Source organism: Equus quagga, chromosome 3, assembly GCF_021613505.1.
Source record: "Equus quagga isolate Etosha38 chromosome 3, UCLA_HA_Equagga_1.0, whole genome shotgun sequence".
NCBI classification, from domain to species: Eukaryota; Metazoa; Chordata; class Mammalia; order Perissodactyla; family Equidae; genus Equus; species Equus quagga.
The window spans coordinates 30,845,624-30,870,794 of NC_060269.1; the positions used below are offsets into that span (position 1 = coordinate 30,845,624).

The 25,171-nt window shown below is 37.7% G+C and overlaps 1 protein-coding gene across 15 annotated transcripts in view; it reads left to right on the forward strand.

Annotated features, from left to right (window-relative positions):
* Positions 1 to 25,171, forward strand: part of IL15 (interleukin 15) — a 124,747-nt gene that overhangs the window by 51,825 nt on the left and 47,751 nt on the right. For 10 of the 15 annotated variants that reach the window (XR_006888019.1, XR_006888022.1, XR_006888018.1 and 7 more), the window contains one exon: positions 16,080 to 16,201. The exons of the other annotated variants lie outside the window; for them this stretch is intronic. Coding sequence is in view for 3 of the 10 variants with exons in the window: in XM_046657202.1 (XP_046513158.1) it covers positions 16,136 to 16,201 (66 nt within the window). In the remaining 7 variants the exon portion in view is untranslated. The remainder of the gene's footprint in view (positions 1 to 16,079; positions 16,202 to 25,171) is intronic. 15 annotated transcript variants of the gene reach the window in all.

Below are 25,171 nucleotides of genomic sequence, written 5' to 3' on the forward strand. Positions count from 1 at the left end.
GATACAGTAATGTAACACCTTTACTACGTAACCTAATATAATGCCTTTACTATATACATGTAACAATCAAGCTGATTCAGGTACCTCCCCGAAATGAAACAAATATAGATTATAAATTAGTTTTATGTCAGCTCTGTTCATGATCTGTTAATCAGTGAATTAAGCAAAAATTTTCTGTTTTTAGAGACAATATTTTCAATTAAGGGACTATGAACTTATATGTTGTATTTAATTATTTGTTTGCTAATTCCTGCCTCTCCCCATTCAAACATGAGCTACTGGAGAGCATGTATTTTTGTTATTTTGTTCATTGCTTTATCCCCATCGTCTGTCAGTGCTTGGCACATGGCTGTCTCTCAACAAATATTTGGCGAATGGTTGCTAAAGAGTAGGATATGTTAAAAGTAATGAGAAATAAAAAGAGCTATTTCAAGGAGGATCTAATTAATTAAAATTTTTTTTTGAGGAAGATTAGCCCTGAGTTAACTACTGCCAATCTTCCTCTTTTTGCTGAGGAAGACTGGCCCTGAGCTAACATCCATGCCCATCTTCCTCTACTTTATATGTGGGATGCCTACCACAGCATGGCTTTTGCCAAGTGGTGCCATGTCCGCACCCGGGATCCAAACAGGTGAACCCCGGGCTGCAGAAAAGCGAAATGTGCGAACTTAACCACTGCGCCACCGGGCCAGCTCCAGGATCTAATTAATTTATACATTTTATTTATTCATTGAATTATGTCCTTTAGCAACTAATAATTTTGAGTGCATAGTGTGAGCCAGGCTTTCTTGTAAGCACTTGACTGGCCTTGATTCAGTGGGAGGGGCAAAGTGCAGGAAGGAGAAGCTGTGACTTCAAGATTTTAATCTTGGGAGACAGGAAAGGTAAACATTGCCTGAACAGTTATGCGTTACAGCTAAAACATGGGGGTGAGGTGGGGAAATGGATGAACTTGATTTTAGAAATATCAAGAGTGAGATAAAAGCGGAACACAAAACTGAAAATGTCCTGTAAGTCATTAGAAGTACTAGCCTGAAGATTGAGTGAGCTATTTGTACAAGAGATTTTGGTTTGTGAGTTAGTAACGAGGAATTATTGACTGAAGCCAACTGTCAGAATATTTCTACAGGAGGCAGATGCGAGTACGGAAGCTTTGGGGTCATGTAAGACTGGAGGGACTGTTACTGACCCAGACACTCTGAAAGAGGAAGTGTCCAGCGAATGTCAGTTTCTAGGTCTTCAAAAGAGAATGTGAGGCTTTTCACACCTTCTAGCCCATGTTTGCTTGTCCTGCTAGCTCTGTCCACTGCTCTCATGACGGATTTTATATCCCGCATATGCCAATTCTTAGGAACCATCTTTTATTGTTTTACTTGAGGTATAATTGACATATTATATTAGCTTCAGTTACACAAAAACAATGATTCGATATTTCTATATGGCAAAATGATCACCACAATAAAGTTAGTCACCACACAGTTACAAATTTTTTTTTTGTGCTGAGAACTTTTGATTTACTTTCTTAGCAACTTACAAATATGCAATACAGTATTTTTTTTAATTTATAATTTTTTTAATCAAGGTAACATGGGTTTATAACATTGTATAAATTTCAGGTGTACATCATTATATTTCAGTTTGTGTAGACTACATCACGTTCACCGCCCAGAGACGAATTACCCTCTGTCACGGAACACACGTGCCTATCACCCCTTTCGCCCTCCTCACTCTCCCCTTCCCGTCTGGTAACCACCAGTCTTATCTCTGTATGTGTGTGCTTGTCGCTGTTGCAATACAGTATTGTTACCTATAATCACCATGCTGTACATTACACGCTCAGGACTTATTTTTTTTCATAACTGCAAGTTTGTACCTTTTGACTCTCTTCACTCATTTCACCCACCCCTCAACCTCCACCTCTGGCAACCACCTATCTGTTCTCTGTATCTATCACCACTTTTTTTTGTTTAGTGTACCCATCTTTAAAGAGTCCCTTCCTTTATGAAGTTATCCTGGCAAAACCCCAATTTTACCTCCTTTCTAGCTCCTTGGACATATTGACCACATCCCTCTTTTGAGCTCTCTCCACCTGATGGATGCTTCTCTCTTAGTATCTGCAGTATTCTGCTGTATTGATTTGTGTTCATGTTTCCTCTCTCCTTGTGTAAATGATAGAGGTGGTACAGAGGATGACGAGAATTGTGCTGATGGAGTTGGAAGGGCTGGTGTTTGGGAAACACTGTGTTGTTGTGTGCTAGCACCTTGCCTGCACATAGCAGACCTTTACTAATGTTATTTTTGTTGTCAGTCATCTATCACATATTGCTGAGGGGTCAAGTAATATAACATTCTGAGAAAAAAGTTTGACTAGATTTGACTGTGAATAAATCATCATTGATCACATAGCTGTTGGAAAACCATTCCCAGAATATTCCTCATCGTCAGGATCAGGAAGGGAAATAGAATTTCCTGAGGGCCTAAGTTGGGCCAGGCTGCAGACAGAAACCTTAAATTCATTTTTAGGATGATATTTATGAGCTTTTTAGATTAGGATGAACTGTTTAGAACTAAAGAAAAAAAAAAAAGAGCTGTTTAATATTTTGTGCCAGTTTTACTGAGAGGATAATTTTATAGATCGCAAAGTAAATATTTCAGTAAATGAAAGGAAACAGAAACAAGGCACACCCTATTCTCTAAATTCTTTCATAGAAATTCTTTCATTTTCTTTATTATACTTGTCAAGTATTATAAAAAAATTCAACAGTAAAAAAGATCAGGGAAATTTTGAAAAAATAGTGTTGTTAATATTTAATTTATATAGTGCCTCTTCTCCTGAGAATCCAAGAGAACAAATTTACAGTCATAGCATCTTTATTGTCACTTTAAAATTTGCAGTAATCCCAAATGTCAGATTAAAAAAAAATCTGTCTTTTATATCTTTAGACTGTACCCCTGGACAGTGAGATCCTCATTCTCATTGTTTTGTGAAGGACCTCTAAAACTTTATACTGGTGGTTTTATGATGGCTTGTTAGATTTGCCGTTGTGGTATTTCTCTTCTAAAGCTTGACCTTCATAATTCAAGGTGCGTTACTCTCAGCCTCTGCAGTTTGTAATGCATTGGCTTGCAGGCTATGGTTTTGAATCCAAGTAGGTTATCAGCAGACCGGAAGCTCTCCTAAACAATAGCAGATATTTGTCGAGCATTCTCTGTGCATGGCTCTCTGCCAAGTGCTGTAAGGGATAAAAAGATGAATTAAACATGATTTCCTTTAGTAAGATTATCTGGTGGAGAAGTTACTATTTATATATAAAGAGCTGAGTTAACCAATATACTGAGCTACTGTCCGTTCTCTAATCATGCCATGCTTGCCTTCTTTGCTGAACATGTGGACATGAGCTTCCCCCATTGGAAGAGCGCTATGTCATCCAACATCTCTTCCTCGCCCTTTTCTCCTGACTTGCTGACCTGGTCCAGAGGGCTCAGTTTGACTATTTTCCTAAACCTCCAAGAGATTGGGTTAGGTATCTCTCATTTTTAACCTCATTAATAAATATTTCATTAGTTAACATGTTTTTTCAGCCAAACACTTTAACTTGTGCAACCCTCCCCAACTCCATGAAGTGTTCTTCTCATCACTTTTCAGATGGCTAAATTGAAGTATAAAGAGTTGAGGTGACTTACCCAGAGTCCACAGTTAGGTCGAAATGGGGTTTAACCCAGCTCTCTCCTTAGACCCTGCACTCTTCACCTAGCGAGCGGGTGCTACCTTGCTGGGAAAACTAAGAAGAAACATAAAAATTAAAAGGGAGGAGATAAAATTATCATTATTTGTAAATGAAAGCCATGAAAATTAACAAATTACTAAAACTGTTAAAAGAATTAAGCAAGGTTGCTAAACAGAAGATTAACAAAAAAATCAATAGCATTTCAATACTCAATAAAATATTACCTAACATAAGACAGGCCAGCCCTGGTGGTCTAGTGTTAAGATTTGTCTCTCTCACTGACACCACCTGGGTTCATTTCCCGGTTAGGGAACCACACTACCTGTCTGTTGATTGTCATACTGTGGCAGCTGTGTGTTGCTGTGATGCTGAAAGCCCCACCAGTATTTCAAATACCAGCAGGATGGACAGATTTCAGTTGACCTTCCAGACTAAGGCAGACTAGGAAGAAGGACCTGGCCACCCACTTCCCCCTAAATTGGCTAAAAACAACAAAAAACATAACCCAACAGTAAAACACACAGCACAACCTCCCCAGCGGGAATGCACTCACATCACAATCAAATAGAGTTTACTTGAGTCTTGTATGGATGGTCCAATATGAGAAAATCTATCAACATAATTTTAATGGACGCAGAAAAAGTTATTATCAAGCTCTTTGAGCTTGATAGGAAGGGATGGATCTTCCAAATGAATGAATGAGTGAATAATGTCTACTAAAAAATCTCTAGTAAACATCATACTTAATACAAAACTTTAAAAAGCATTTCCTTTAGTTTTGGGAAATTATGAGAATGTAAGCTTGAGTGCAACTATTTAACAGAGTACTAGAGACAAAGAGAATAATGACAGCTCATTTTTACTGAGTGCTTGCTATCTGCCAGGCAGAATTCTAAGTGCTTTATGTGTTTTGCTTAATTAAACAGCAGTAAAGTTTATTAATTCTTTACTTATCTTTGCTTCCTATATCTTTTTGCTTTCTCCAAAACTAATTTCAAACAGAGTCAATGAGATCTTATATGCCTGTGAATATATTAATTTTGCCTTCACATTTAAATATTGGTTTGCCTGGATGTTTAATTCTAGGTACAGGATTATTTTTCTCAACATCACCAGGCCTCTACTCGATTATCTTCTTGCCTCCATTGTTTCTTTGGAGAAGCCAGATGTCGGTATGACTTTTGTCTGCTTTCCCTCTAATGAATATTTTTCAAGTTTCTTTTTGGCTTAAATCTTCTTGATTGCCACTAAAATATGCCTGAATATGAGTGTGGGTTTGTTTTTAATTCTTCTTCTTTGCCAGACTATCATCTCTTTTATTTTGTGGTCTTATGTTTACAATTTTGGAAAAATAGTATTATTTTCTTACTTATTTCTTTTATTCCTTTTTTTTCAGACAACAAATAGAGAGAAGTAGAAATTTCTACTTCATCTTCCATGTCACTTGACTCTTCCTTCATTTTTCCCCCTCTAATTGCTAGCTCCTAATGCCTTCCAGGATATTGTCTGATCTAATTGTACAGCTCAGGCTTTCACTCTCCATCAGTATTCATTCTGGAATTCAAACTTGTCTACTTAATTATTTTCTTTATTGCTTGTGCTTCTTTTTATATTTATTAGACCCAGTTATTTCTTCATAATTTCTTGCTCCTGATTCACTTTTCCAAAATCCTTCTTACTGTTCTGCAAAGTATTTTTTCTTCTTCTAAATTCTTGTTTTATCTGTCCTACTAGACTTTCCCTATGTGGCATACATTTTTTCAGTTTGTGTCTCTCTTTTACAGAGTTCTACTATGTATTCTTCCCTGTAAGCTTCTCTTTCTTAAATTGAGGTCATCATTCACTAGTATATCAGCCAAGAGGCAAAATCTGTGGCTCTAGCTTATAGTCCTCCAAATGTATTAGTGTTGGGGTACTCTTCAGGTTGAAGAGCCTATATTGTGGCATTATGGATTTAACAACTCTGTGACTGTCCACTTTTCCAAGGACCCTTCCCAGTCTCTTACTGTAGGTACCCCTCTGTCTGGTGGTAATGATGGGATGAGCAATTACTGGGACCCAAGGTATGGACTTACGCAATTGTGTTGCCAGCTTTTCAGGTTCTGCCTGCCCCACAGTCCAGGCCCAGCCAGAAAGTACTAGTCAAGGTTAACATGTGCAGTGAGGCAGGCATCTCCCAATCCTACATTTCAGGGAAAATGAGAGAGGGAACTGGATATAGAAACTACAACCCTCCTCCCTATCTCATCCTCCACTTCTGGCCCCCAACTCTGTCCCACTCTAGGCTGCCAAACTGAGATACAATTCCCTTCTCTCTCCCAAGAGATCTTCACAGATTTGGCATCAGTTCCTCAGCATGACTTGGCATTCCACAAACCACCTTATTTCTCCAGGACCTACAGGATGGATTTCCAGAGGGAGACAGTTGCCCTTGCTGGTTCTTCATCTAACTAGGAACTGTCTGGGATTAATTGCTTTCCCTCCTCCCAACTGACTTATTCATAAAGCAGGAGATATGTAAATATATGGTGATATTTGCTGTTCTTATCATCAAGCCATGTCGGGCAAAGATCCCAGTGTAAAAGCAAGAATATGTTGGCTTAGCTACCATGTAAAGGAGATTATGAAACTTCCATCTTCCCATTCCTCCAAGATAGAAAGGTGTTAATTGGGGTACAGTGAGTTAGGATGAAGCAGAGTTATTTCAGAGCGGTTGTAGGTGGCATGTTACTTTAGTTGTTTTGACCCAGAAAGTAGCTATTTGGAAATAAGTGAAGTGAATTGCATTGTAGCAGCATTTTGCTGGTGGTGCTGGTGCTGGTGCAAGATAGTGTGAAATGAAAACAATTCAAAATCTACTAATACTGCCCTTTAGTTATAGTCAACACATGGAGTTGTAAGCCCAATCATATTGTAATCTAGCTTTTAGGGATAGGTAGACCTCTTTTGAAATTGAAGCTCATATGGAGAGGCAGCAGAATGCGTAGCAATGCCTTGTGCTCCCTATTAACTGAATGAACTACTAGTGAAGAATTAAGCTGGGAATCTAAGACATATAACAAACCCCAGTTTTGCCTCTTTGTGTAACAAAGACAATAACTTTAGTTTCTCTGCACTTTTTCTCCTACTTGGGAAATTGAGATGATTAGACTAGAGGAATTCCCTCAGGTGTCAAATCTGATGGTTCTGAGGATTCAAATAACGTGGATGAATTTGATCATATGCTGATAACCAAGCTGTGACCTTAACAGATGTACTTAGGCACTGGAAGGTACTTTAGACACCTTGCAATCTAGCCTCCTTATTTTCTTTTTCTTGGTTAGGAAGATTGACCCTGAGCTAACATCTGTGCCAATCTTCCTCTATGTTTTATATGTGGGATGCCACCACAGCATGGCTTGATGAGCAGTGTGTAGGTCCATGCCCAGAATCTGAACCCACAAACCCTGGGCCACCAAAGCAGAGCATGTCAATTTAACCACTATGCCACTGGGCTGGCCCCTAGCGTCCTTACTTTACAGATAAAGAAACTGAGGTTAAAAGACATGAACTACCTCGCTAAGATCACTAGCTGTCTAAAGACAAAACCGGGACCAGGGAACAAGTCTCTACGCTTCTGGTCCATTCCATGGCTTTGGTCCAGATTTCTTCAAGGAGCCTTCAATCTCAATATCATGCGAACTATAGTTTTGGAAATTGTAATGGTCAAACAATGAAAGGAATGGAAAGATGGTCATCTGCACGGGGTTTAGTAAAAGAAAAGACGTTAGGGGGTGGCCCCGTGGCCGAGTGGTTAATTTCGCGCACTCCGCTGCAGGCGGCCCAGTGTTTCGTTGGTTCAAATCCTGGGCACGGACATGGAACTGCTCATCAAACCACACTGAGACGGCGTCCCACATGCCACAACTAGAAGGACCCACAAGGAAGAATATACAACTATGTACCGGGGGGCTTTGGGGAGAAAAAGGAAAAAATAAAATCTTTAAAAAAAAAAAAAGCAAAGAAAAGATGTTAAACACCACTCCACTGTTTACACAAGTCCAAAGAGAGATTCTGAATCTATAGAAATGAATGTATGTGGTCCCAGCACATGGTAGTGACGCATTTAATGCTAGTTGCCTAAAAGGCTGTGTTCCATAGCTAAATGGAGATAATTTTCTGTTGTGTTCTAACCTAGATGATATATTCTACAAGACTTTCCCATTTCCTTTATTCCCATTTTATGTTTGTCAAAGAATCTTCTTGTTAGTAATTTGGTCATTTAAGTTAATAGTGCAGACTCAGTTATTTGGGGATGACTCTGGTGCAAAAATCAGCCACCCACTTTTACCCTGTATACCTCTTCATGCCCCCCTCCAAAAAACAAAAAGCCCTCAAAAGAAATCTGACATCTCAGACTATAATATGCAGCCATCTTAGGCATCCTATAAAAGTACACCCAGTAGAAAGGGTGTACTATATCTCAAAGACTGTAACAAAAGTGTAATCCCATGGAAGGAATGAGGCACATTGAGTGTTGATGATGTTTATATAACCCATTTTCTTTGCACAAAAGCTAAGGAGCACGGAAGAAGTGATAGAAAGTAGAGAAAAATGAAAAGCAAAGATTAGAAAGGAGAAAGGAATGGTGATCTATTCGTAGGAGTGCTTTTGGTAACTACTATTGAAATAAGAGTATTTAATGAGACCGATGAAAGCGGAGGTAAAGAACTAAAACTGACTAAGTCTCCTAATCTGGGGGCAGGCATTTTGTTAACTGTGTCCTGGGTAATTACATGTAGCCCTGATGGAGAAAAAGAACCAGCAGTGCTGTAAAAGATAGACAAGTTCTGCCGTGCAGACCTGGGAAAAGAAGGCCAGCACCCACGTGGACCACACTAGAACTCAAGAGTCCAGGCACTCTGCCAATTACCAACTAAACTTATTAATAGAGACAGTCTGCCTCTTAGCAGTTTCACAAGCATCACAGCTTTGCTATGTGGGTGGAGAAGTTTAGTTTACTTGTCAGGAAGGAGCCCAGCAAGCAATGCTTTAGAAACAAGGCATTTGGGACGACTACAGCAAATTTGTGGCCACTGTGTTGATTCAGAGATCCACTGTTCAGAGTAAATCACTTGATACATTTCATAAAAAGCCAAGTATTTGGAATAGGAAATACCAGAGGCCCAATAAGCACGAATAATAAAACATTAGGACAACAACTACCAGCTCCAGTGAAACTGTCTGGAGACAGGATACTGAGGGATTCTGTGGTCTAAAGGACATTTATGTTTAATAAAAGATCGGCTCTGCCTTCGATTTTCCTATTTAATTGTAAGTGTTATTTCTGAGGGTTGTGGTAATCGTACCTCTTTGCTTCCGGAAGGGATGGGTGAGAAGCAACGGAAGCGTTTGAATCCAGTTATTTGCCAGCAGGAGGTGTGCTATATAATTAAGCTATTGTTTCCACTGATAGGTTATTATCAGCAGATAATAAGAAGTGCGCCTCATTAGACATTGTCATATGGCATTTCACGCTACAACGGAGGAGGTGTGTCTTCCATGACAGCGCCAAGCAATCACATAGAGAGCGGTGCCATTATGGCTGTTATAAATCACAGCATACACTTTAATGGTTAAACAATTATCTATAGTGGCAGGACTGGAAAATTGTTTAGTAATGATTGGCTGATTTTTATGATGAAGAATAATTTTTATATAGATCTTTTTATATAAACACCTGAAGAATTCAAAAGAACATTCATTTGAAATGCATACTTGGGAAGTATTTGGCTTTTTGGCTCATTTATCTTTCACTGCAAATGTTTGAAGGGCCAGAATGTCACCAAACTAGCTTTCCATTTATATGTTTTAGAGTTTAAAATTATATACATTTAGTATTCCTATTATATGAAGATATTGCCTAGTAGGGCTAAAGAGGCCCAAACTGGCCTCTACTAATTTCAGAGCTATCTAGTTTGCTATTGTTGGAAGCCCCAGGTTAACAAGATAATGACTTGGCTTATGAGATATAGGAAAATATTTCTTTATTCTTGAAGGGCCAAAGCTACAAGTCTTCTCTCCCTTCTTTCTCTTTCCCTTCTCTTGGTATTGTTCCTTTATCATTCTTCTCCACTTATCTCTCTTTCCCCATCGTGATTTTTATGTTCTTCAAAATTTAGCTCAAGTTTACCAACTACCAAAACTGCCCTTTGACTGACCCAGCTGTCTCTTCCCCTTCAGTTCTGCTGTCCTAAGCTGTGCCCTTTTCATGGCAGTTCGACAGCCTTTTTCTTTGTGAGAAAAATCATATCAAGGAGTATGTCTTCCAAACTAGACCATTGCAATCCAGAGGATAAAAATGTTTGTTCCCAGTATTTGACCCAGTATAGAGCTTGCACTAGAGTGTAAGTCAGTCGCATCACTAACACGCGTTTAGTTCACCTGATGTTTTTTTCATAGCAAGACTTTTCCTGAAAAAGGAATTAGTGCAAGCTTTGTTCCCTGTAAACTGGCACATTATTAACACTGAACTAGACTGTTAAGATGTTAACGGCCGCTTTTGCTCTTGCCAGTCCTCTGGGAGGGGTGGAATAGCCTGGTTCTGAAGGATGAGCTGATTGGTTCATGGTGAGGTGTTACGTTCACAGTGGTGATGCTCGCTAGTAAGAGGTAGCATTGTTGAGTGCTCATTGTGCTTCGGGGCTGATTCTAGGTAGTTTGCATGAATGTGCTCGTGTGAACCTCACACGGACCCAGTGAGGTAGGTGCTATCATTTTCCCCATTCTGCAGATGAACAAACTGAGGCCCTGAGAAATTAATTAACTTTCACTAAACCTTACTGTTAGTAAATGGCTAAGTCGGAATTCAAATCCAGATCTGTCTGAAACCAGTCTGTACTATACCTAGATGAGTGCTGTCCAGTAGACGTTTCTGCAGTGATGAAAACGTGCTGTATCTGCTGTGTCCAATATGGTAGCCGCTAACCACGTGTGGTTTTTGAACACTTGAAATGTGGCTGGCTCACCTGAGGAAGTGAATTTCTAGTTTCACTTTATTTTAATTAATTCACATTTATATTTAAGTGGCCACACACAGCTAGTGGCTACTATGTTGGATAGCACAGTTCCACATACTTTTTAAATGTTTCTGACTATAGGCTAATAATAGGGAAGCAAAACCAGGAAAATATGTTAAGAGATTGTGCTATTCTTTTTTCATTTCTAGAATTTGGATTCCACATTAAAAAATTAAAATAAAAAAGAAAGAAAGAAAGAAAGCTGTTTTAAATCTGTTGCTGTATGGAAGTGATAGGATTCAATTAAAAAGAAATTATTGACTGCCTCCTCTGCTTCAGGCACCGTGCTAGGCTTTGGGCATTTGAAGTGAGTAAGATATAGTTCTTGTCTTCAAGGAGCTCATTGTCTAAGTCACTCTGTAGAGGATGTTATAAATTTTTTATCCAGAGTTTCTCCATATGTGATTAAATAAAATATTTAAATATCTGTTATCTAATACTTTCCAGTGTTTTGCTTTTAATTTTCATATTTAATTTTTTGCATGGGCAATATGTTCCCATGGTTTAAAATTCAGACTGTGCAAACTGATTTGTAATTCCCCTCTGTAGAATCAACTAGTGCTATCATTTTCTAGTATATGTCTTTACAAATATTTTGTGCACACCCAAGAAAAAGGTACACATATATTTAATCTTTCCCCTTTTTAAAAACAAATACATTCTGTTGAGTAACCTTGCTTTTTCACTTAAAATATATACCTTGGATACTTTTTCATACTAAAACTTAAAGAACTCATTTTTCTCTATGCATGCATAATATTCTATGATATGGACAAATCATAATTTATTTAAGCAGTTTCCTGTCGATGGACATTTAGGTTATTTCCATTCTTTTGCTATTGCAGGAAATGTTAACATGAGTAACTTTAGCACTTAGATTCTAAAGTGAGCTAGAGAGGACTGCACTCAGGTTTCCCAGAGCATATTCCACAGAACAAAAGTCTCCGGAGATGTTCAATATAAAAGGAGTGCTCTGTGACTAAATAACTTTGGGTAACTGAGTATTCATTGGAGGTTCATAGTGCATATTGTCAATTTAATCCAAGTGTTTCCCAACCTTACATTTTCTCCTTTAACAGAATATACTGTTTTTCTAGGTTGGATTCCCTGGGAAGCAGACTCTGAGATAGAAATGTACATGCAGGAGACTTACTTGGTCATCTTCTCAGGCACAACACCTGATGGAAGTGAGGGGCGATGGAAGCAGGGCGGGTAGAGGGAGAATTCAGCTGCAATGCAGTTGCAGCACAGACGTCAGCCAGTCAAGCGCTTGGGGACTGCTCTGGAGCTGTGATGGCCCTTCAGGGATGTTCCACCTCCAAGGAAGGAGGCCCGGCCCCCAGGGAAGGGCTGTGACCTTGTGATGGGCAGCTCTCTTCCACTGAGGGCATTTCTGGAAAGAGACTCAGCTCTGAGATGTCAGCTAGGGTAATGAGTGCCTCAGTCTTCTCTACAACTCTGAACAGCATCTTCACATCTTTTATAGAAATGCATTATCGATTCCTAGCTAGCGTCGCTGGTCAGAGCAAGTCACTTGGTCTCTTTGGGACCTAGTTTCTTTCTCTATGAAATATGGATGCCAAGCTGGAAGTTCTTTGGAGTATTTAACATTCTTTGTTTCTAGTTCTATTTAAATATGTACTAATTAAATTTCAAGGTGAGAGACAAGTTTTCCCAAATACGTATTTGGCCATATAGAGATCAAACAATCTGGATAGGTCAGCCTTAATCTTCGATTACTAGTGCTACGCACTTATGGAGAATGTGCATTTTTACAGCACTTTCAAGTGTATGTCATTTAAATTGCCAGATTCTTGGGGCAAAATGGTGTAAGAGCTGAGTTGTAGTTTTTTTATTTTAAAATATTTTGGTTACCTCTTGTTAGGTGTTTCCCGAAGAAGTGAGCCTGATGTCTTCCTAGAAACATTAGCCCATACTGCGAATCATTGAAGGATTAGACTGGCATGGGAATGAAAGGCAGGCGTCCAACTAGCTTTAAACCAGTCTTCCGTGCTCTTATTCATCTCCCCTTTCAAAGCTCTGGGGGTAAACAGGTGTAGCTAAAAAGCGATAGCACTTTCTCTGGGGCCTTCTGTTTGAGAATCAGATGGGTCTTGTGCCCGTCCTGATTCTTTTAGCGAATTTGCTAATTTCATTCTCATGCTTCCTGCAGAATTCATCTGTTATGACAGCTATCAAGGAAGCTTGTGTCCTGGTTGGAGAGGGGAAAAGGCTCAAGGAATGAGCCTGTCTAAGGTGTTCCTGATAGGATTGATGAAGGTTTGCAGACAGGATGGAAAAAATACCCAAGAAAACTCTCAAGGGAAAGGTTCTTATGAGATAATGGAGGAGATGGTAAAGTGAGAAGCAAACCTAGGATTAAGGGGTTTGCTGTTATATGAACATGATGCAGAGAAGAGAGCAAAAAAAAGAAAAGAAGTGCCAAGATTGATGGCTGTGTCTAGGGTCAACTTTTAAATTGAACAAATATTTCTCTCAAAAATCTTAACCTTTTTTTTTAACACAAAGCATCGTAAGGATTCTTGTTATTCTTCTTATTGTATAATAGTAATGGATCAGGTGACAGATTGTTAAAAAGGGAATTTGAAAGGGAATAAACTAGAAAATATATTGTTAGAGAGTGGGAGATAGTGATGGAATAGGAATTTGCCTTAAATAGATCCAAAATATTTTAATCTTTTCTGCACAATCATTGAATTTTCCCTTTTCCTCCGTAACAGATGGTTTGGAAGACGTATTTATGCAAACTTGGAAATGTTTCTGGAGCCACTCCCCTCATAATCCATTTGCAATTATCTGTTTACAAAAGTGTCAGATTTTATAGCATTTTGGTCTCCAATGATTTAATTGTCTAGCCCATTAAAATCCCAGTCTCTCCTCCTTACGTTCTTCCAGTTCCCGTTAGACCTGTGGGACCAGTAGGGTGAGGAGGGTGTGGTCCCCATTTTCATGCCTTCTAGCCTCCTTCTTCTGGTTTTAACTTCTGGACGTTGGGGACTGAAAGGGTGGCAGAGGACAAAAGGGCCAGATATCTCCTGGCTTAACTGGGCCATCCTCCACAGGGTGTTGCTTCTTTTCCTGGCTAACGGTGAGTAACTATTGATACTTTCTGTGTGAGAGGCTTCCAAAGTTGGGCTCTCTATGGGACATGTGTGTGAATTCTACCACATACCTCTAGTGGCCTTCACACTGGCTTCTGTGGGCCAGTAGGCTTAACCTCTTCCTATCCTCTCAGCTCTCTCCCCTGGTGTACAGCTCACCAGGTCTGATTATCTGGGTCCCCTTGTGAGGAGGCCAACCTTCATCTACAGCTTTGTGAGATCAATCACTGAAAACAAAATCTGATGCTTTTCTCCATTATTTCTTTCTTTGGTCAGGTAGGCTTAGAGCAAATTGGCTGTCCCATGAACTGATACGATGTCCAGCTAGGAGATGAGATGACAGTCTGTATTAGTCAGCTCAGGCTGCCATAACAAAATACCATACCTGGACTTCTGGAGGCTGGAGAGTCCAAGATCAAGGTGCTGGCTAATTCACTTCTCCAGTGAGGACTCTCTTCCTGGCTTGCAGATGGCTGTTTTCTCACTGTCTCCTTGCATGGTGGAGAGAGAGAGAGAAAGCAATCAATCTGGTGTCTCTTCTTAGAACAGCATTAATCCCATTATGAGGGCCCCACCCTTATGACTTCATTTAACCCAAATTACCTCCCAAAAGTCCCATCTCCAAATACTGTCACATTAGGGTTTACGGCTTTAATGTAAGAATTTTGGGGAGACACGATTCAGTCCATAGCAGTCTCTCTTGTATATAGCCCATAGCACTTCTTATTATGCCCCTGGATGGTGATTCCAGTCATTGCCTTTCCCTTCCCTTCCTGGTAATTTAGTCTTCCGTATATGGGCCTGGGATGGGTCTTGGGGCAGAGTGGTGGTTTAGAGGTAGTAGAAGTTGTAAGGATTTACCTACCTCTGAGATAGCCCAGGATCAGATGTCCAGACCTCACTATAAAACTCTGTTTAGAATGTGGGGCAACTTAGTGCTTCCTTATCCTCAGCACTGGGTTCTAGTCACCAGTTCCAGGGCAAGAGTAAAGCCACATTCAGAATCCTATTAAAGTACCATTCCTCACCCACGCTCTTGAATTCAGAGCCTTGAAAGCAGCATTTCCTTTGCTCGAGTAACACCGCTCATTCTTTAAGGCCGGCTCACATGTCAGTTTCTCAGTGAAGTCTTTCTAGGCCCTCATCTTCCTCATCTCTGTAGAATTAGTTGCCTCACGGTCTGTTTTCACACGGGGCTTCTTCATTCTTTTGTTAAAACACTGAGAGCATTAGTTAGTTGTTTGCAGTTTTTTCCCCACTGGTTGGTGAGTTCCTTAGGGTTTAAAAGCAGTTTTAAATTATCTAGTATACGTCTTCATACACAGTAAATTTTGAGTAAATATTTTTAAATAAATAATTCAGGAAAGTGCCAGCATGTATATTGAATGGCTAAACTTTTGGACTTAGAATTATATTAAACTTTTACTAAATCAGTAATAGTCAGAAATATTATACAGATAACTTTATTATTATTATTATTATTAATATAAATATTCATTATATTGTGGGCCATATTGAACTTTGGTTAAGATGTTTCTTAATTTGTTTCATAAAATAGGAATTAAAATGCTTAAATTTTTAAAATAGCATAAATAAGTTAGACTACATTTTTTAATAGGAAATATGCTACTTTAAGGATTTCTAATGGTATAATCTGTTGGCATATTCAAACCCCTTCAAAATCACATATCCCTTGAAATATGTTATGCTATTGTGTTTTACTACTGAGAGTCTGAGTGGAGGTTTTGCCACTTCACTCTTAGAATAGATGTTTGCAACGTATTTTTAGCATCTTCCTTAGAGTTGGTCAATAACTTGACATCAAGTCTGCAAATACCTTTGACATCATATTTGTTTTGTGGGAAAATGAAAAACATTTTATAAGAGGGACTGCATGAAATGTTATAGTTTTCTAAATGGTGTCTAATTATTTGTCTTCTAAAATGAAGTGACTATAGTCAGCATGGATGTGAGTTAAATTATGGGGAAGTCTGAAGATTTTAGGAAAAATTAATCCAAAAAATTTTGTGTTGACCTCTAAAGCTTTCTCCCTGTGAGTCTTCCTGTCTTTTCTAGCATAACCAGATGTGGAAGTAAATCATAAATCCGAGGAAAACATTATTCCACATATAATTTTTAATCTTTTTTATCCCTACCTTTCACTCCTACAGAATCCATTCTCACATATGGCCATCTGGCTCTTTGAAGCAATGTCCCATCATGTGCCATGCTGATGATGTCACAGGAAGCAAAGAAGTCAGTGTTAGCATATAGCCAGCCTACAGGAGGTCGTGTAAGTAAGGTTTTAAGAATTATATTGTGCAGTATAGACACTTTTATGTAATAATGTAATTAATGATAATGAAGTTGTGGCCAACCAGAGGAAGTTACGTATATACTCAGAATTTGAAAAATGAGCATCTTGAGTTAAAAAAGAAAATGCCTCTCATCATAGAATGTTAAAGCATTTTCTGAGGATAGAGAACATTGCACATAAGAGAGGTGGGCAAATTTTTTTCCTGAAAAAAGCCAGATAGTAAATATTTTAGACTTTGCAAGCCAAATGATCTCTGTAGCAACTACTCAACTCTGCCCTTATTCCTGGAAGGCAGCAATAGACATGGGTAGGCATGGATCTGTCCCAACAGAACTTTATTTACAGAAACAGCTGGTGGGTGAACCTTGCCCTGTGGATCATAGTTTGCTAACCCTTGGCATATAAAATGAAGAAATTCTTCATCTCGCTTTCTGCTGTATTGTTAGGTTACTTTTAAAGGAACTGAAGTGCTTAAAATTAAATAATAAATGTAATCCAACTATCTGGGTTTTGAATGATTTTACTAATGCAAGGAAATTAGAGAATAAAGTAGATTAGAATTTTTGAATGACTCATTGAAACTTTTGAAAAATATTTGAGAATAATGTAAGCTCAAGTTCAGACTCAGGTCCTAACCAAAAAAGCCAGAGAAATGGGAACCCAAAGAACTGGCTTCTTCTTGATAAAGGGAACACATACTCTTCATTTTTATCTTAGTGATAATTTATACTTAACTTCAGAAAAAATCCTGTAGCATGCGTATAGATCAGGATAAATGGTGGAGTAAGTAAAGGGGCTTATTAAAATTGAAGCCCTTTACAAGAATCCTAGGAGGAAACATGTAATTCCTCTCTTGTGTAATTGTTTCTGGCATCAAAAAATAATACAGGAAATATGAATTGAAAGAAAAAGTATAACGAACATGCCCTTTGCCTATAATTACCTACAAAATAAAACTTATCTTATCGCTTCATATGCTTCCTTGAAACTGCTCTATTTCCTCGAATTTTTATTAAGAATTCCCCAAACCCAAGAAACAACTTACTGACAATCTTAGGGAAAAACCCATACTAGATGTTGCTACAGTTGAGGGCTCAAAGAAGAAGCAGAGGGGCATTTTGGATGTTGAGGGATAGACATGGTGCATTTTTACAATAGCAACATAGCTCTGAATTGTCACTATATTTATGAAAATGAATAATGGTATTTTTAAAAATTCCATTATGATCAATTCTGGGGCAATCAACAGGGGAATTTTCTTCAAGTGAAATCATATTTGAAATATGCAAGAAATGAAACAGGAATCTCCCATCTGGTGGTTTGAAGTTGCGAGAAAAGCGTTTTGTGCTTTCTGTTTTTCTGAATTCTCCTTGATTCCTAGATTTTTAGTTACGGCTTCCTTTGCTTAAAAACAGAGGTATTTTGATGTGGTTATTTTTTGGAGGTCCATGATAGCTGTTTTGTCTGATGTGAGGGAGGATTGGGAAGAATATAGGCTAGGTGGAATTAAAGACCCCATGTATCTGTTCCAATTTGCATAGTAAAAGCAAGCTATCTGTTCCTTAGTGTACACCAGGGTTACTGTAAGCAGGACCCAGAAAGGCACTATTTCTTTAGGATGTTCCCATGAAGGTAGCTGTTATTTGGGTACTCAATTGGAAAGCATATTAGGCTCTGTGCTAAAGAAATTTTCTCTGTGGTGACATTTGGGCTAACTGAATCTCACTTGTGGTGTTTATCATGATCTGCTTTGTTTTCTTTTATATATTCTGAGCATAAATGTGTTTATAAAGCTGAATTTGTGTATAGACTAGGTTAATGGGAATCTCATCTGCGCGTGCTTTCACTCCAAGCTCCCTCCTCTTTTATTTTGGCTAGGGCTGCAATCTACAGGCTTGGTTGACCTTGAGTCACCATTGCAACTCAATTTATCTCAAGCTTTTATTTTATTTCTTATCATCTTTCTGATTATCAAAGTAATACGTCCTCGTTATAGTAACAGTGAAACCTACAGGAAAGTGTAAAGTGGGAAAAATATCACCAGAAGTGCAATTACTAAGAGACATATTATTGCACGATTGTTTCCAGGGTTATTTTTTCTACATGGTTGGTATAAAAAGATTGAAAATTTGCCTTGTAGTTTGTTTTTTTAAAAGCAAACTGTAATGTTTCCCCACGACGTTACATAAGTAAAGTAAACGTTTTCAATGCATATAAAACATTCCAATTAAAAATGTATCACAAATCATTATGATTTCATTAATTTGTGGTTATTAAAAATAGTACTTCAGCAAATATGTTTTTGAATAAATCTCTGCCCAGATTTCTGACAATTTTGTTAGGAAAATTTCCTAGGAAGAGAATTAAGATGTCTAATGTTAAAAATATTTTAATGGTACTCCACACATATTCCAGAAAATATGTACAAATTTACACTTTCATCATCTCTTTTTAGCCTTGGTGACATTGCATCCTCACCAGTGCTGACATTTAACGGTTTTAAAACCATCCTTCCCAGTTCCATGACAAATAGGGCAGTAGTTTGGGCCAAATGTAACTCTCCTCTTGAGAATCGTGTAGAATACGATTGCGGGGAGACCCACAAACTAAGTCTGTACTTAAACCCAGAGACAATAAAAAGCCATAAAAGCCAAAACATGTGTCAGTGTAGGCAAAGCCAACTGAGGCCAGCAGAATTTGCATAGAAGGCCTTGCTAGACTGACACAGAAGAATGGGGGAGTGGAGGGCGCTCAGTGATGACAGATGTCAGCAATCACCAGCAGATAAGGATTCCAAGGAAAGAGCCCTGTTCTGAGTTGGAACTAAGCTCCAACAGGTAATCGTTGCTGGGAGAAGTGGAGAAAGATTCTTTGTCCCCATGGGGGCAGATCTCAGAAAGCACATCTTTCAAAAAGGAAGGAAAATCCATTAGAAGGAAAAGACTGTGTTCTTTGGTGGCAGCTCTTAGTGATGAAGCTAGAGGAGGTCAGAAGGGGTGCATAAGCCACTTATAAACTGATGGACTTCACAAGGTGCATCCTGACAGGTGGGGGCGTTTCATGGGCTTCTTGCCAGGGCGTCCTCTTGACATGGAAACGTGGACAAGTTAACCGGCTGTGTGGCTATTCTTTGACCAGTGTGATGCAGGAGTTAGTAACAAATTCTTGCCCCTTTCTGTGCCTGGGAGTGATGACAGAGGTGCATAGCTTTGCTCATGTAGAAATGACCAGCCCCGCAGCACATTCTTCTATTGGCTTTTCCCCGTTTCTGCGTTGTTCTCATTTTCACTTCCTCCTGCTTTCCTGGAATTGCACTCCTTAATAAAATACATTTTCCGTGTCTAATTTCCTTTGGGACTTCTCCTCTGATTCATGAGTTATTCAAAAATGCAATGCTTATTTTTCAAGCAATTGAGAATTCTCTAGTTATCTTTTTTGTTATTGAATTCACAGCCAGAATTCTGTCAGAGGATAAACATTGAATCAATTCAGTTCTTTAAATTTTGTAATGACTTGCTCTATGGCCCAGCATATGATCCACTTTAGCAAATATTCCAATAGTACTTGAAAAAAGTGTGAATTTTGCCATTGTTTGGTACAATGCACTGTACATGTCGAGTAGATCAAGTTTATTAATTGTTTTTTCAGACCTACTCTATCCTTGCTGAATTTTTTTTTGCTCTTGTTATATTAGCTTTTGAGAGAGAGATTTTAAAATCAGCAACAATGATGGTGAATTTGCCTATTTCTCCTGTGAAATGCCCCCCTGTCTTTCTAATAAGCTTACTTGGCTTAAAGTCTGCTTTTTCCAATATTAGCGTAGCGACCCCAGCTTATTTCATTTAGTGTTTGCCTGATATGTATTTTCCCTTCCATTTACTTTTCAGCTTGTCTTTGTCCTTTTGTTACATGTGTGCCTTTTGTAAACAATGTGTCACTGTGTTTCACATTTTTGTTTTTAATTCAACCTGACATAGTCTTTTACATAGAGTATTCAGTCCATTTTCATTTAATATAATTACTGATATAGTTGTGTTTGTGTCTACCATCCTACTAGTTTTTCTATTTGACCCATCTCTTTATGTGGCTTTTTCCATCTTTCTTGCCTTTATTTGAATTGATCAACTTTTTATTATCTCTTTTTCCTCTACTAATTTGTTAACTACTATTATTTTACTCTTATTTGTTACCTGAAATATTGCATGTATTTTTTTAAGTTGTTACTCTAGCTATTAATTGTTACCTAGATATTACAGTATGCATCATTTGTGTATTACATTCTATCTAATGATTGTCTTTAGACAAGATCATTTCAGTGTGGTTTAAACCCTTCCAGAGGAGTACAAACTTCAAATTATTTTCATGAAGTGAGAATATCATTGACACCTCAGCTTGGTCAAACTTTCACATAAAAAATACTATTCCTCATTTTATTTATGAATATCAATGCAAAACTCTCTGAAAATTATTAGCAGAGAGAATCCAGCACCTTATTAAGGGAGTGATATATCATGATGAAGTAGGGTTTCTTCCAGGAATGAAAGATTATGAACTTTATTAAAATAATTCATCATATTAATTGATATAAGGGGAAAAAAGCACATGTTAATCTCTTTAGATGCTGAATATTCACTTGAAAAACTTCAACAGCCATTCTGGATGTTTTTTAAAAAAGAAAGACAAATCAATAAAGTAAGAGTTAAACATTTTGTAACCATGACAAATTGACAAAGTGTTTATGCGCTCACACATACATACACACACAGACTCAGTGCAAAGACACCTTCATAAATAATGGCAAAATGCTAGAGGCACTTTTGCTATTTTTGCCAAGAGTACAAACAAGATAAGGGTGCAAGCTCTCACTCTTACTAGTGATGCTGTACCATAGTTATTAGTCAACAAAGCTAGACATGAGAAGAAATTTCAGGTACAAAATTTATCAAGGTGAAAGTAAAACTGTTATTTGTTGATGACTTAATACTTCGAAAAAAGGAATCTAACTGAAAAACTTCTAATGATTATTCAATTCCAACATCTAAAAGAGAAAAAAAAAGATAAATCTGACTCATTAAAAAAAATCCTTTGGTTGGCAACAAAACAAAACAAAATCTAACTACTCTGGGGAAATTTTAAAGGAGAATGACAAACTGGAAAAAAACTATTTGCCTCTCAAATCACCAAGAGTTTTCCCTCCAATATATCTGAGAAATTGTGGGGATGGGAGGAAGCACAAAGCAATAGAACAAAGGGCAAAGATTATGAATGGCCAGTTTGCATAAAAAGGAATAAAAATAGTGTTTCAATTCATAAAAAATATTCAAATGCGTGTAGAATGCTAGTTGTTATTTAACTTTATTTAAGGAATGCAGGAATATAAGTATATATTTCTAAATTTGCTTTCATTTCATTAGGAAACTTTCAAGGATCCACAGGCATTAATAAAAATGGTTGTCTACAGAAAGAGAAGAGGGTGGAGGGAAAATGGGGTGGACAGGGACAGGAATCAGGGCATACTTTCTAAATGAATCCCTTTCATATAATAAAAGGTTATTTTTTTCGAAATTTGTAAAGTGAGGAATTGCATCTCATTTTATTTTGCATTCTTGATGACTGCAAACATTGAATTCGGCAAAGTGTTCATTTGGTATTTGTATTTTCACCTTTGAAATGATCTGTTCAAGTTCTTTATATTTAGAGTATCTTTGTTGTCTCACCAAGTTTATAATCTCTTAATATGTAAGGAATCAGTACCTTTTAACATATTTTACTCCTATGTCAATTCTTATGTCAATTTCACTTCTGATGAAATAATTTGGAAAAATGATATCTCTGCAATATATAGTGTTTCCATTCAGGAATAAAGTGTGCTTTTCAAATTATTTAATTGTCCTTTTTGCTTTTCAATCTAGTTTTATTAACTTTTTACATAGTTTCAGTACATTCCTTATATTTGTTCCTAAGTATTGTATAATTTTGTCACTAATGTGGATTAGATAATTTTCTCTACATATTGCTAAGATACAGAATGATGAATGTGAAAATTATTGGTCATTTAATTTTTATTTATCATTTATTTTGTTCCAAATCGTCTCAGAGAACTTGCTATTTTAGTTCTTAAGATGTTTCGGGTAATATGCTTAGCTTGTTCATTAAATAATCATAGAATCTAAAAGTAATAGTTCTAGCCTTTTGAATAGTTATGACTATAGTTTCTTTTCTGCCTTATTTGTATTAATCAGAAATTCCAGGAAAGAGCTAAAGAGTAGCTACCAGGGTATCTTATTCTTATTCCTGAATACAAAGAGGATGCCTACAGGGATTTGCTAGAAGATTTGAAGTTGGTATTAGTTTAAGAAGGTTTTGCTTATATTAAGAAATTACTATTCTATTCCTTTTATTAAGAATTAGTTGTTTTTTAAAAAAATGGGTGCTGAACTTTGTCAAATGCATTGTAAGGGCGCAGTTGGTATAATGTTTACGAGATTGGCCTGACAGGAATTTGAGGCCCTCCCCTACCACTTAGTAGCATTGCATCACAACCTCGGGCTTGCTGCTTGTGCATTCAGTTTCATCATTTGGAAAATGGAGAGAGCAATCATATCTGCCTCCTAGGTATTCTATAACTGGCACATGATTATTTCATGTTATGCCTGGCTCTTGGAATACGCTAGGTGCTCAATAAAAAATAACTATTATCATCATCTATTGAGATGATGGCATGGTTTTTCTACTGGACAACTTAAGATGAGAGAATTCGGCAAAGCAAGTTTGACTGGAATCCCAGATAACCGTGGCTCATCTTATCAAGAGCACACATCTGTCCACCTTGTGTTTGAGCACCTATGGCTTAATTCACACTAATTTTTGCTCTCAGAATGCCAGTTGCCTTCAAAAGAATGAGTTTGTTTTGCCCAGTCAGTAAGATTAAGAAACAAGTTTGTCTTCTGCTTTTCAGAGCTGTGTTTATTCAGTTATAGGAAGGAAGGGTGGAGTTGAATCAAATACTGATTTTTGAAACACTTGGTTTTTTTAGTTTTAAAACACTTTGTTTTTGTAGTGGGTGATCACGTGACGTGTGTGTATTTTTGTCATGGTATTGTAATGCACATAATATTTAGGAAGTTGTCAAAACATGCTGAGGGTTAATCATATACACACATGAGCATGCACCTCACCATTATCATCTACTGTTTATTTACTTAATCCTTTATCTTAATTTTAATTTTTTCATACAATAGGTTATTTTAGCATTCTGTGGAAACCTAACTTAATATTGTCAACATTTGTTGAGAGACGTTACGCTTTGTCTACTGTCACTGCTAGGAAAGCTCGCTGTATAGAAATATAATTTGCACATTAAAAAAAGATACAGGTAGGATGTATGGTTACCTTTTATTAACACATATTTTATAATTGTGGTTAAACCATTTTGTAATTTTATTAAACTGTGTTAAATGATTCATTTTGTGGTAGAGATAATACTTCGTGTTACATATACCAGAAAATATATGCACATTCTTGTTACGAGGTATTTTCTTTAGAATGGGGGGCCTTTTGAAAAATAAATGCTGCAGACCCGCTGAGGCTCTGTCTACCTTACTGAACCTTGCTTTTAAGCTATCTCTGCTGTACTGGTTTCACCTTCTTTTTTTGCCTCTCCCAAGCAAGCTTCTGACTCTCTCCTCAACAATCTTCTATGTTCCCTTGTGGGTTTTGGCAGAAACTTCTGGATTCCTTCCAGAGAGGCGACTTGGGTGTATTAACTCAGTCCTTCTCTCTGTGTAACTAATCCTCACCTTTGTTTTTCCATTGCACTCGGCTGCCTCTTGAGTGGAGCTACCCTTCATAGTGGTATCCATCAAGGATTCCAAAATGGGGGCGGAGGGTGCAGAACTAAGCCTTGCCACCAAATGCCCTCTCAACCCACTCACCCCAAGAATATCAACCCCTGGATGGAGAATTTATCACACACATGTTTTCTTCTACCTCTGTTTCTCTTAGACTTCCTACCCTCCTGGCTCAAACATCTACTTGCATCTCATCTTTCTGATCCTGAGGGCAACCTGATATCTAACCTTCATAGACAGGTAGTGTTTTACCTCTCTACTCTGGAAGAAACTCTGTTTAGACCAAGTTTCATTTTCAAGGTTAGAGCCTCAGGAAAGCTAGGCAGTAGGGCTTTTCCAAACCGGAGGTCACATTGGTTTAATTCTGAGAGGAGCATAGTACAGTGGTAAAAACATGGACACAAGCCAGGCTGCCTGGTTTCCTGCTCTGGAGCTGCCACCAACTAGCTATGTAACTTTGGGCAAGTTATGTAGTTTCTCTTTTCCTCAGATTTCTCATCTCTAAAATAATGATAACAGCACTTTTCTTATATAGTTATTGTAACAAAAATATTAGTTAAAAATATCTAAATAGGACAGCGACTGGTAAGTAGTCAGTACTTGATATTTGTTTCAATTATTCTTTTAATATTATTATTAATAATAGTAAAAAGTTATCCTTGCTTTATATATATTTGAAGATGTAGAGCATAAGTAGAATATGGTAAAGTGATGGACCTATCTGATGGGAGATAAGTAACTTCCTATTGGCACTAAATGGAAAATGAAGTTGGTAATGCAGGTGCCTGATTATGTAGGACTTTGAAAATACCCTAGAATTTAGACATACAATAGTAAGCAGTAGGAAGACTTGACAAAATTTGAGTGATTATGTCACAAGAGTAGTGTTGTTGTTGTAAATTAACCCATTAGGAGCACAGACAGTAGAATCAGAGAGTGAGATGGAGATCGCAGTTATGGGAATTCACCATCAAGGTGATACAAGCCTGGGTTGAGTTTTTGCAAACAGCAGCCTTGACACAGGGAAACAGAGATGCTTATCAGGGGTCAGAGAGAGACTCTGGCCAATGGTGTTTCTGAGTTAAGGGTAATGTTG